We start from the raw sequence: 13,597 nt of genomic DNA on the forward strand, positions 1-13,597 counted from the left end.
ACTTTTTCCCCAATGGGTACCCAAAGTAGATTACATCATTTCCCCTTCCTCCCTTTTATTTTCATAACACTGTGAGGAAGTTTAGGCTGAAAGTGACTGACTCAAGGTCACCCACCAAGCTCCATGGCAGAGTGAAGTTTTGTACCTGGGTCTCCCAGATGACCTGATACTCTAACCACTACACCACACTTGCTCTCGGCTTTCCTTTCACCTAGCAGTTTTTCCCCTGGCAACCCTACCACTTGGCCAAACTTTCCCTCTTCACCACCGGCGGGAAGTTTTTGGGGTGGAGTCTGAGGAGGGCGGGGTTTGGGGAGGGGAAGGACTTCAATGCCACAGAGTCCAATTGCCAAAGTGGCCATTTTCTCCAGGTGAACTGATCTATATCGGCTAGAGATCAGTTATAATAGCAGGAAACCTCCAGCTACTACTTGGAGGTTGGCAACCCTACCAAGTGGCAAAAATTATGCAGTGGCAAGTTGCTGAGGTGAATTGTATGATAGCCACTGTTGGGGCCAGCCAAGTTGTATAAGCTGGGTAGAGGCTGCTGTTAGGCCCAGGCAAACTGAGTGACTTCAAATTGTAGCCACTCCTGCACCCAAGTGAGTTGCGCAAATTGCATGATAGCAATTTGCCCATTGGTTGCTTCTGCCCTGACGAGTCTTTCCTCCATGGCAGAAAGGAGGGAAGCAGGGGTGGACTGTGAGGCCAAAATAGCTCTGGAAAGTGTTCTCCCCCTGCCTCTTAATGACAGAAACAAAGGCTTAAAGCCTGGGAATATTGTTGGGGTTGCCTAGCAACCCCCATAGCAGCCACTGAGATCTCTGAGATCATCTATTCCTTGAAGATACAGGTGCTGATTCTATTATTTGGGGGGTTTCAACCCCCAATGTATTTTTCAGATTAGGTGGCTGCGGTTGAACAGTAGCAAGCAGCCAGGCCTGGGTGAGTCATGTATGTCAGTGGTAGCAAGTAGCCCAGTGATTGCCAGCAGGCCTGGCCCCAATGAGTCCTCTCTCAAAAACCAAACCAGCCCTGGAAAGGTCCCTGACCTTCCCTTATCCTTTTAGGGGCAGGACCAAGGTTTGAAGACTGGCAATACTATTGTGGTTGCCTAGCAAGGACTACAACAGCTACTGAGAGCAGATTGGTTTCTTAAAGTTATAGATGCTGCTTCTATTACGGGGGGGGGGGTGCTAACCCCCTAGTGCACTTTTTTTAGATTTCAGATTTTTCTGAATGAAATATATTGCCGCCAGGGGACCCATAAGGAGGAGGGCATCTCATTCCCCCTCTATTTCTTCTTTTCGTTCCCTGAAAGCCCCCATAGTATTTCCCCTTTTTCTGCTTCTTTCTCTTCTTACCACCCAAATATGACATTCCTAGCACTGCTGGCACTCAGTAAACAATATCCAATGTATGTAAGTTTCCAACTCTCTTTTACTTCTGCATAGAATTGTCTGAAACTTTCAGACGCCTATTAGGACTTCCGGAGTTAATGTTGTCGTACTGGCATTTACACTGTCTTGATAGACAAAGCAGGTTCATTATAGATATAAAGAAAGGGCCAAATTCCACAGCTCATTGATGTCAATGGCACAGAGCCAATGATTGTACCAGCAAGGGTGAGCTGAGAAACAAATGACAGCTGAAAAGGTAACTGTGTCTGAAAGCACTTGGAAAGGAATGCCATCGCAGGTGCAATATTAATAAAAACAATGAATGAATAGGGGCATTCTGGCAAGATTAAATAATGTTGCCAAAGTCTGATGCGGACGAGAGAAAGGTTAATTCAGCAAATACAATAATATGACGAGTTCACTGAGAACTATAAGTAAACATGAAATGGAGGATTAATCTTGGTGATGAAGAGCCCTTTCATGTCTGAAACTCTAGCACAGGTCTCCTAAGTTCAAAACCAAAGACTGTGTGCCAAGGTAAAAGAGAACCAGATTTGGGGGCAAGCTGGTTGAAGACCTGTTAGCAACAGTTTACTGGAAGAAAAAGAATTTTGTTGCACTTTTTGGTGGAGGAGGAACCATCCATCTAAGCACTAAAATAATCTAATTTAAGCTTTTGGTTTGTTTTTAAAGGATAACCACATCCTTGGAAGTCTCGGTTTGACAGTCCAGGGCAACCTGATTTCTCTGCTCAATCTGACTTAGCCTTTAAGCAACACAGGTTATCTGTGAAGCAGAATTAATAATGACCTGCTCACAAGACTGATGTGAGGATGTTTGAGGTCTTGCCATAAACAGACCAGTCTTTTGGGGCCCTCTTTGCAACTTGAGGATAGTAACACTGCTTACCTGCAAAGATTGCAATGTGATAAGGTATGTGAAGAGCTCTGAACACTAAAAGCACTGTACAAATTGCTAAGCATTTCTATAGAGAAGCTGGTTGTATCCCAGATAAAGTTTTTCCTGTCCAGTTTCAAGACTGTTTGAACAGGACTTTTGCCCTCTGGTCAAGTTTTGGTTTCTTTGTTAAATATCAGTTTAAATGTGAAAATGAGCAATGACTATTTGTTGTTGTTTTTTCTATGCAGCAGGTAGCTAAGCCTTTGATGGGGGCAAAATGGAAGATTACCAATTTATTAGAAGTGGCTTTCTCCACTTATTTAGCCAAGTCTTTCCTAGCAGCACCTTGGTACAGGCTGTTCTTTCACAGCAACCTGATTCTGCCCTACCCATCCCCATTGTTTTATTTATTTCATGAATCATTGGTTGAATTTCTAACCCTCCCTCATTAACACATACACATAAACTGTTAGTGCCATCCTAAACAGTTTCACCAATCTAAATAGGGTTGTCAATTCCAGGATGGCAGATTCTGGAGATTGGGAAGTAGAGCCTTTGGAGGGCTGAGTTTGGGGAGGGGACTCTGCAGGGTATATTGCCACAGAATCTCACCCTGCAATGGAAATAATCTCTATAGTCTAGAGATCAGTTGTAATTCTGGGAGACCTCCAGGTCCCACCTGGAGACTGGCAACCTCAATTCTAAACCGGTTGCACTTGATGGATTTAGAATGGTGTAACTTTGTTTAGAATTGCAAACCTCAGCCAGTTCCCCCAGCCCATCTAAAGCCACATCTAAACCCGGACAGTAATCCCTGTCCATCACCTAGCATGCTATTTAGACTAAATACATATTAATTGCTAGTAATACTATAACAGTGTACTGCTTATGGTTGTCAATGCCTGCCTGGGAAATCCCTGGAGATTTGGGGGCAGAGCCTGGGGAGGGGGGGTACCTCAGTAGGGTATAATGTTACAAAGTCCACCCTCCAAAGCCACCGTTTTCTCCAGGAGAAATTATCGTTGTTATCTGGAGATAACATATGTAATTCCAGGAGATCTCCAGGCTCCACCTGGAGGTTAGCAACCCTAAGGAATGTAACCTGATGCTAGCCATGTTTACTCAAAAGTAAGTCCCACTGGTTTCCAAGTAATTGTGCATAGGAACTGCAGCCCTAGTATAGAATAGTGGTGGTGGTATTGATTGGAGCTGTTTTTAATTCACAGTGATGCCTTTAAATACACTAATCTGTTAATGATTTCAATTTTATGAAGCATTCCATTCTAGACTTCAAATGAAAATGCTACTTTTTTAATGAAAGAATATGCAAAAATTCTTACTTGATACCTCTCTTCTTCATTGTGGTTTACTTAGATTTTGTATCCTTGAAGGCCCAGTGTCTACAATATTGAATCAGAATACATTTATATATAAGCAGTTGATTTGGAGGGTGTATCCAAACAACAACAGACTCTGCATAGCAGGGCTTTCCTGCTTCCCCCTCCAGTTGCGGTAGTCCAGTGTCCTCCCCCAGATTTGTGTTGCTGGGTGTCAGCTGGGGTTGCCAGCTCTGGGTTGAGAAATACCTGGAGATTTTGGGGGTGGAGCCTGGGGAAGGTGGGGGTTGGGAAGGGAAGGGACTAAGCAGGGTATAATGGCATAGAGTCCACCCTCCAAAGCTGCCATTTTCTCCAGATCTTGATCTGGAGATCAATTGTAATAGTAGGAGATCTCCAGGTGCCACCTGAAGGTTGGCAACCCTAGTATCAGCAGTCCCTCAGGAACAACATAAGGGTCAAAGTGGAGGCCTGAAATGGGAAGGGGAGTAGATTGAAAGTGCTAGGCTCTCTTCCAAAAATGTCAGTGCCATAAAACCTTCAGAACTGCATGGCCATATACATGTCTTGATCTTTAAATTCAGTTTTCAGATATTTATTGTTTTAACTTATGTAGAACAGTCAACTGTTGGTGAGTATTGATCATTAGATATTGAGGCACTGATTAAAGAGAAATGATCGTGCAATTTCATTAGGCCACCTTTACAATTACCATTCAAACGGGAGGTGTAATTTAAATCAATCAGAAAAACAATACCATGTACATGGCCAGAAAGCTTGGTTTGTCAATCTCCAGGTGGGGTCTGGAGAGCTCCCAGAATCACAGGTGATTTCTAGACAACAGATATCAGTTCCACAGAGAAAATGGCTGCTTTGGACTCTATGGCATTATAGTCCACTTGGTCCACCCCCAAACCTTGCCCTACCACAGGCTCTTTTCCCCAAATCTCCAGGTATTTCACAACCTGGGGTTGACAGTCCTACAGCAGAGGAATGCAATGGCAAACCACCTCTACTTCTCACTTGCCTTGAAGTCCCTTGCTGGGGTCGCCATAAGTCAGCTGTAACTTGACAACATTTTACACACACGGCCAGAAAACAACTTCTAAATATTCACGATAAAGCAAAACCAACTTTACTCCACAAGGAGAAGCATATTCCACACAGAGGACAGAACACATGTGCTAATCTGAAGTCTTGTGTGTGTGTAAAGTGCCATCAAGTAGCAGCCGACTTATGGAGACCCCTTTTGGGGTTTTCATGGCAAGAGACTAACAGAGGTGATTTGCCAGTGCCTTCCTCTGCACAGCAACCCTGGTATTCCTTGGTGGTCTCCCATCCAAATACTAACCAGGGCTGACCCTGCTTTGCTTCTGAGATCTGATGAGATCAGGCTAGCCTGGGCCATCCAAGTCAGGGCAATCTGAAGTCTTAGGAGTCATCTATTAAAATTACACCTGTTTTATTGAGTTAATTAATCTGGTTCTGTCATTACAATCACTAAAGTGGAATAGAATCAGCAGTTCACATTAGTTCTCAAGGCAGGATAGTATAAGTCAGTCAGCCTGAGAAACTCTTCCTCCAACTCAGTGTTGTGACTTGATGACACCTCAGCTTTCTTTTCTTTTTTTGCATACAGGCCACAGCATCTCCAGTTTAGGATCCCAGGCAACAGCAGCTGGAAAAATCCTAAGGTCCTACAAAACTGCTGCCAGAGTAAACAGACAATATTGAGCTAGATGGACCAAACATCAGTTTCATGTGTGAAATAAAACTGACGGGATATTTACCCTTTACAGCTGCAAAGCCTTTTTTTATAGCAAGAAAGGATGTGGGTTACCTGTCTTCATGACAGTTTGTGAAACATAAACTATTAAACTGGGAGAACCAAAGAATAATAAAACCATGTTTGTACTCACTTTTGCATAGTTGGAAGAAAGCCAGGAGAGTGGAAGCCTTCCTGACCTCAACAGGCAGGCCATCCCATAAAGTGGGGGCCAGAACAGAGAATGTACGTGTACGGGCAGCTGTTGATTTTGTCATTTGCAGTGTGGCTCCTGCCAAAGGCCCTGCTCAAAGAAGTGAAGCTGTCATTGTTAGGGATGCCAGCTCCAGGTTGGGAAATTCCTGGAGATTTGGGAGTGGAGCCTGGGGAGGAGCCTCAGCAGGATATAATGCCATAGAGTCCACATCCCAAAGCAGCCATTTTCTCCAGGGGAACTGATCTCTGTCGTCTGGAGACCAGTTGTAATTCTGGGAGATCTCCAGCCACCACCTGGAGGTTGGCAACCCTAGTCACTGTGGGTCTGGTTTTAAGCATTATTTGCAAATTTCCTCATTTTAATTTGCCTGTGTAAAAGAATAAATGCCTCCAAACATATGCAGAATGCTTTTTACTCACAAGTAACCACCAAATCTTCTGTCATCACCCCCCCTCCCCCACCAGCCAAATCTGAGATTAGGGCTAAAGGACAGAAAAGATATAAAACTAAGGCAGGTTAAACTCCAGAACAATTCACAACAGAAAAAGAAATATTTTATTAATGTGGTGGAAAGTGCCTGTCAAGTCACAGCTGAATTATGGCAACCCTGTAGGGTTTTCAAGGCAAAAGAGACATTTGGTTTGCCATTGCCTGCCTCTGCGTGGAGAGAGAGTTCTGAGAGAACCGCGACTGACCCAAAGTAACCCAGTAGGCTTCATGTGGAGGGGTGGGAAAACCAACTCGATTCACCAGATTAGACTCCACTGTTCTTAACTACTACATCAGGCTGGCTCCCACTTTATTAGTACAGATGACCAAAGGGCTGAGGAGGCATAATAGCCAAGCATTCCTAAGCTCCCTCACTACAGAAAAATAAGGTACTTGGAGAGATCTAAAGACATCTGTGCCAAGAATAATGAGTTATCTAAACAGTGAGACTAAAAACATTTTGCACTTGTGAAGAGTGCTTTTCCTTACGCATTAACCACAGACATCTCTGTACCTGTTATTAGAGGATACTTTCTAGGTCAGAGGAAGTGATTTGCAGGTGTAACTTGAAAATTTCCCATTTTAGTAATTAAGGCATTGATTAACTGCGATGTCCTCCAGCATCCTCATACAGATTTCCCAACACAATTTTGAATCCTATGCCACCCTGCAACAGTTCATGAGAATAGAATATAAATACACTAATTAAATCAAAGGATTCATAGCATGATCATAAGCAAATCACTTAACCTGGGATGGCTGAAGGTGTACCATATTGTTAATATATGGCTTTTTCTAAGGCTTCTACTAATGCCTGCTTGTAATTTATACCCTGCCCATGTAAATTGGAGAGGGAGGCAAAAATTGGCATTTCACATTTCGTAAATAATTAATTTCTATGTTAGTTTTATTTTTTAGTTTGGTAAATGGCTCATCTCTTCAAATCCACAGGATTGTGACTACAGACAGATACCACACGGCACATAGCTAGTCGTGTGTGGAAGTACTACTATTCAACGTGACATCACCAGGCCACACCCCATGACATTACTGGTCCCTCACTCATGACGGCATTAGGCCCTGCCCAATAAGGGTTCAGGATGATTGGGAATTGGCAATCATAGTCTGTGGAATTGGCAAATCATAGAAGAATAAGAGTTGGTTTTTATATGCCGACTTTTTCTTCCACTTCAGGCAGAATCAGACCGGCTTACAATCACCTTCCCTTCCTCTCCCCACAACAGACACCCTGTGAGGTAGGTGCGGCTGAGAGAGCTCTAACAGAGCTGTAACTTGCCCAAGGTCACCCAGCTGGCTTCGTGTGTAGGAGAGGGGAGACAAATCCAGTTCACCAGATTAGCCTCCACCGCTCATGTGGAGGAGTGGGGAATCAAACCCGGTTCTCCAGATCAGACTCCACCGCTCCAAACCACTGCTCTTAACCACTACACCATGCTGGCTCTCTGTCCCTTCAGTGTATTCTTGCCCCCTCATCATAAAAAAATTGGCTACTACTGCCATGCCACCTGTGCCACTTTGATTAGGAATCAAATATTAGTAGATCTAATATTACTTACATCTATGGCAGTCGTTAGTATAGAATTAGGTGATAACTAGTATTATATTGGGTAAGAAGGGAAGAAACCCTTTGGTACCATTTGTTACAAAGGTGGATGCCACAATAAAACCACAACTTACACGTGAAATGTATGTGAAATGTATATTCACTAGGAGTTTTTAAAATTAAGATATTTATGTGCCACTTCTCCATTTTGCTCAGAATGGTGAGACACAAATGGTGGTTTCTTGGTCTGAATAGTCCCATAGTTTAAGAACGCAGAAGGAAAGTCTCGTTTCCCCTACTGAAACCTGAAAAAGTGCCTGCTTGTGGTCAGGGGACACATTCCCCCATGTCACCTTACTGGACATCTGGAGTGAGGACAGTGTTTCAGGGAGGGAAACAAAAAGACAAAGTGGCCCTGACATGAGACACATGGGGGAGAGCAGCACGTCCCACTCCACAGACAGTTGTAGAGGCTGGTGTTTCATAAGGTCAACAACCATCCAAAAAGTTTAAGCATTGACTTAGCACTGCCCTGCATCCAAGTACAGAAATGCTCCAGAGCCATGATAGTATACATAAATATTTAAATAGGGTCCCTATTTAAATTTAGAACTCCCCCCAAGCTAAGTTTGTAGAATAATGTGTCATAATGGGTTCTAGAATTTATAACTGCTGACCCCTCAGAGGGGTTCCTGGGTTCACATATGAGACACTATTTCAAATACAGAGGAATCTCCCTGTGGTTCTGGAGAAGCTCTTCAGAAAACAGTTAAGATGGTTAGCCAACATGTGATAAGTAACACATTTTTCAAAGATTTCAGAAAAACACACTGTTTTATTCTAGAGTTATTAACCAGTTAATGACTTCTACTGCTCACAGGGTCTTCATGGGAAAGAATGTGGATTCAAATTGCCAATGTGAAAAAGCATGTACTAAAACAGGGGAGGGAATCCATTCTTTTAATGTTTTAAATCTCCTATAATTAGAAAACATTAAGTCTAAAATATATAAAGTATTAGCCAGAGGTGGGTTTTACATCATATAGTGACTTTTTGGATTTTCAAACAGCAAAACTTGTCTTAACCCCCATAAGCTAACATGGTTTCATCTGATTTTTAACATGTTTTATGGTGCAACCAAAGTATGTGTTAAGCTGTTAATAATTTGGGATCACATGGAATTCCTTCACTAAGTAAGACTGGAAACAGTCACTTTGCAATGGAGAAAAAGAGCTATATAAATCTACCTTAAGTGAAGGTGTTCAGTTTGATGGTTAGATAGTTCAAGAACTCGCATGGAGAGGTGACTTTTTGCATTCAGATCACAAGAGAAATCCCTTCGGATACTGGCTTGATGAATTAATTCACTATACACACCCACACACTTAACAGTACATCTTGAAGCATCAAGTGGTGACCGTGTGCATGAATGAACCATCACTGATAGAATTTCTGTGTCACTTCAAACACAGTTCTTTTCAGTGGAGTCAATTCTGCTGCAAGATGTCAGCTGTAGATTAATCAAAGGGTAAGAAAACCAAAGGATGTCCAAGCATGTGCGAACCAGCCCAGTGCGTAGCAGGCATGAGGTGGCAGGCAGATGGAGGGATGAAAAAGGAATGGTGGTGTGAATCCGCACCTAAGACCTGTAAGGTGCAGATCTTGGCTGACCTATTAAAATCCCAGAAGCCGGCAACAAGAGCCTGGAGGAAAAGCCGGGGGCAACCCGGGACACAGGTTTCTTCCAGCCTTCATTCCAACCTCTCCTGCTCACCTGAGCTTGGCAGCTGTCCATGCTTCCCTCTCCCCCCTTGGAAAGCTGACCCAAAGGGAAACATCAGCCCTCAAACCTTCCAGGGAGGGGTGTTTTACAAAACCCACTCCCTCCCCCCGGGCCCTTTTCAACCCACTCCTAAGAACCCCAGGAGTCGACCAACCGATGATGCTCTTACCACATTGTTGAGAAAATCCACTTCGTTTAAATCGCCCAGGTCTAAGAAACTGGAGGCGCCTCCGGGGAAGAGGCGCTCCGAGGGGAAGGGCTCCAGGATGCTGTCCATGATAGCAGAGCCGAGCCGGAGAAGGGTCAGAAGAGGAGGGCAGGAACGAGGAAGCGGCCGCCTTCCCCTCCAGCGCTGCGGGGTCCTTCCCCCAAACCTGACCAGCGGTTCAGCCTCGAGCAGCCGGCAGCGGCAGGTCGCAAGGCGCTGGGCAGTGAAGGGCCAAGGCTCCTTCCCCCGCAGGAAGCCTGTAATCCATGGGGGAGGCTCGATCGCTTGCACTAGGGCGATGACAAGGGGGGGGGCGCGCTATGGGGCTGCCAGTGACCCCCCTCGGCGGGGAGGGAGCGTGCAAGGGCCGAGGAGTCCACCCCCCTGCAGGGACGGAGGGAGGGCGCCTTCGTCGCCTCCGGGATCTCGCCCCCTCTGCCCAGCTGTCACACTCCGCAGCAGATCCCCGGGCTCAGCCGCCGGCCTCGGGACACGCCCCTTTCCTCTCTCTCTCTCTCTCTCTCTCTCTCTCTCCCCCCCCCCCCATTGAAGATCCGCCAGATGTAAGGCAACCTCCGCCTCTGATGCAAAGGAAAGCCATGCCTCCGGCCGGCTCCGCCAATGGGGGACGCGAGGAAGGGACGGCGCTGCCCCAGTCGCGTGCAGGCGGCTCTGGCCTCAGTGTTGCAGTCAAACAGGGGTTCGCGGGGAAGAGGGAGACCCGAGATCGTTATCAAGAAAACCGTTTATTTGCAGCTGCTGACGCTACTGGGCAGAAATCTCCGAGTCCCGATTATACTGGGGAAGAGAGATTGATCCAAATTCAAGTTATGACGCTACATCCACAAGTTATGCCTATCCGATTGCACTACAGACAGAAAGGCGACTCGGCACAGTTGCAGTTGCATCCAGTTTCTCCGATCGTCGTTTCTCGTTCGCTCTGCCGCTCCGTGACTCTTAGCCCAGTTGCCCAGTGCACAGAGCGGGCTTGTAGCGTGGCAGAAATTCCTTCCCTGGCAGTCTGGAAGCCAATTATTACCGGGAGATCTCCGGGGTACTGTCACATCAGGTTCGCAGGGGAAAGAGGAACCGCGTGCGCTGCGAGGTCTGCGGCGGGTTGCTGACCGCTCTCCGCCGGCTGCCCCTTCCCCCGGCAACGGATGGCTCCCGTGTATTGTCCTCCTCGGAAAAGTCAGGCTGTAATTCCCGCGCTCTTGTAAGATCATACGGAAGGAAGCTGCCGGATACGGAGTCGATGCTAACAGAATTGATGCCTGGGAGGTTTTGCCTGGGATTATGCTGCTTTCTAGATGCACGTTTTCCCCATCCGAATGCACAAAACTCCGCACGGGGGGCTTATTTTTGAGTTTGGAGAAATCGGGTGGGGAAAACGTGCATCTGCAGAGCGGCAAATCCAAGGCAAACCCTCCCGTGCATAAATGGCCTTATCTAAGCCTGCACGGTCTGGCGTGGTTAGCTGGCTCTCCGAAATCTCCGGCGAAAATTGTTGCCCAGCTTTTGCTGCTTGGCTTGAGGTCGTTTTCACGGGAGATTCCGGGCCCTTTCCACATGCACGGCACGTTCTCTCCCTTTCCCCTTGTTCCGGCATCCATTCAGCCGCTTGCCCGTACAAATGTGATCTGCCGTCAGATAATTAATTGCACGATTGGTTGAATGATGTCTTCTCTCGGGCTAACATTTGGTGCGCTGTAGATCCCGTCACCCCTCCGGTGAAAATGTAGTTGCCCCCGAAGAGAATCGTCATAGCTGACGCTGTGCACACAACCCTAAAGGGGGGGGGGTTGATCGCAAGCTCCCCTAAACCAGGATTGTGTTGCGGTTAACACAAAGCCCGAGGCAGGGACCTTCCATCCCTTACTACTGTCTTCACCCAAAGGGTTAGCGCATGAGAAGAAGCTTCCTTTGGTAATCAAATAAAAAACCCTTGCATATTTATTTATTGAAAGTCAAGGCAATTTACAGAATTAGACAAAAAAAAAACTGCTACAAAACCAGTATAATACACACAATAAACAATGCAATAAAACTGGTGTAGAGAATTTAATGAAACACATAATGTATCCAATAATATCATATAAAATGTCTAAAGTTTTGACATTCAGCTTTTATTAAATGTGCCCTCCTGAACAATTCTCATTGCTGTCCTGCAGCTAGTAAAGCACAGAAGGGGTCATATAGTCCCTGTGGACCGGATGCTGCTTATTTATTAAAGTTCTATCTCATATTTCTCCCCTTACAGAGCTGGGGAGGGGTCTCCCATCCTAGACCCAAACCTGCTGGGCTTCAGCAAGGTTGTTGCACCACACACCTTTGGACCATGCTTTGGTTCCGAAGTAATAGCTACTACTAGTTTGCTTGTATGAGATTATTATTAACAGTTATCTCCATGGCAACTGTAATGCATGTTCTATACCACAGATCTCTCCTAAGAGAGCTTTATTAAGACATTAAGCATTAGGATGACACAGAAACAAGAGACTCTTCTATTGCATTACTCACACCCTTTCCTGAGGCATAACATCCCATACCACAATGCTCAAACATCAGAGATAGCAAATTACTGGGATTACAACATATTCTTCCCTGCTATTACCTATGGTGATGAATATCCAGAGTCAACTAACTTAATCAAAAGAGATAGTTTTGGAAGATCACCATTTCGTTTTTATATATGAAGATCTAGTAAGCAAGTAAAGTGATGCTCAAAATCGTACAGCAAAGGCTGTTACCATATATGGAACGAGAAATGCCTGATGTTCAAGCTGGTTTCAGAAAAGGAAGAGGCACTAGAGATCATATTGCAAATATACGCTGGTTACTGGAGCATACGAGAGAATTTCAGAAGAAAATCAGTTTGTGTTTCATAGATTACAGCAAAGCTTTCGACTGTGTGGATCATGAAAAGCTATGGCTGGTTTTAAAGGAAATGGGTGTGCCACTACATCTGATCGTTTTGATGTGCAACTTGTACTCTGGACCAGAGACCACAGTTAGAACAGAACATGGAGAAACGGAATGGTTTTCAATTGGCAAAGGTGTCAGACAAGGATGTATTTTATCTCCCTATCTCTTCAATTTATATGCAAAACATATAATTAGGAAAGCTGGATTAGATTTAGATGAAGGTGGAGTGAAAATTGGAGGGAGGAACATTAATAATTTGAGATGACACTACATTATTGGCAGAAAATAGTGAAGATTTGAAACGACTACTGCTGAAAGTTAAAAGAGAAAGTGCCAAAGCAGGACTACAGCTGAACATCAAGAAAACAAAAGTAATGACTACAGGAGAATTACACAACTTTAAGGTTGACAATGAGGAAATTGAAATTGTTCAAGACTTTCTATCCCTTGGCTCCACAATCAACCAAAAGGGAGACTGCAGCCAAGAAATCAGAAGGAGACAGACTGGGAAGGGCAGCCATGAAGGAGCTAAAAAATATTTTGAAGTGTAAGGATGTGTCACTGGCCACCAAGACTAGATTAATTCATGCCATCGTATTCCCTATTACTATGTATGGGTGTGAAAGCTGGACAGTGAAGAAAGCTGATAGGAAGAAAATAGATTCCTTTGAAATGTGGTGTTGGAGGAGAGTGTTACGGATTCTGTGGACTGTCAAAAAAATAAATCAGTGGGTTATAGATCAAATCAAGCCTGAACTGACCCTAGAAGCTAAAATGACTAAACTGAGGCTGTCGTATTTTGGTCACGTCATGAGACGACAAGAGTCAGTGGAAAAGACAGTCATGCTAGGAAAAGTTGAGGGCTGCAGAAAAAGAAGAAAACCCAACAAGAGATGGATTGACTCAATAAAGGAAGCCACAGCCTTCAATTTGCAAGATCTGAACAAGGCTGTCAAAGATAGGACATTTTGGAGGACTTTCATTCATAGGGTCGCCATGAGTCGGAAGC

The 13,597-nt window shown here is 44.9% G+C and overlaps 1 protein-coding gene across 1 annotated transcript in view; it reads right to left on the bottom strand.

Annotated features, from left to right (window-relative positions):
• The window catches only part of CREB3L1 (cAMP responsive element binding protein 3 like 1), an 86,331-nt gene extending 76,529 nt beyond the window's left edge, over nucleotides 1-9,802 (bottom strand). Inside the window, exon 1 of the mRNA XM_056851530.1 lies at nucleotides 9,625-9,802. Within this exon, the coding sequence (XP_056707508.1) occupies nucleotides 9,625-9,732 (108 nt within the window). The 5' untranslated portion in view covers nucleotides 9,733-9,802. The remainder of the gene's footprint in view (nucleotides 1-9,624) is intronic.
• Nucleotides 9,803-13,597: the final 3,795 nt, after the last annotated feature.

The sequence above is a fragment of the Euleptes europaea genome, chromosome 6 (assembly GCF_029931775.1).
Source record: "Euleptes europaea isolate rEulEur1 chromosome 6, rEulEur1.hap1, whole genome shotgun sequence".
In the NCBI taxonomy this organism is placed as follows: domain Eukaryota; kingdom Metazoa; phylum Chordata; class Lepidosauria; order Squamata; family Sphaerodactylidae; genus Euleptes; species Euleptes europaea.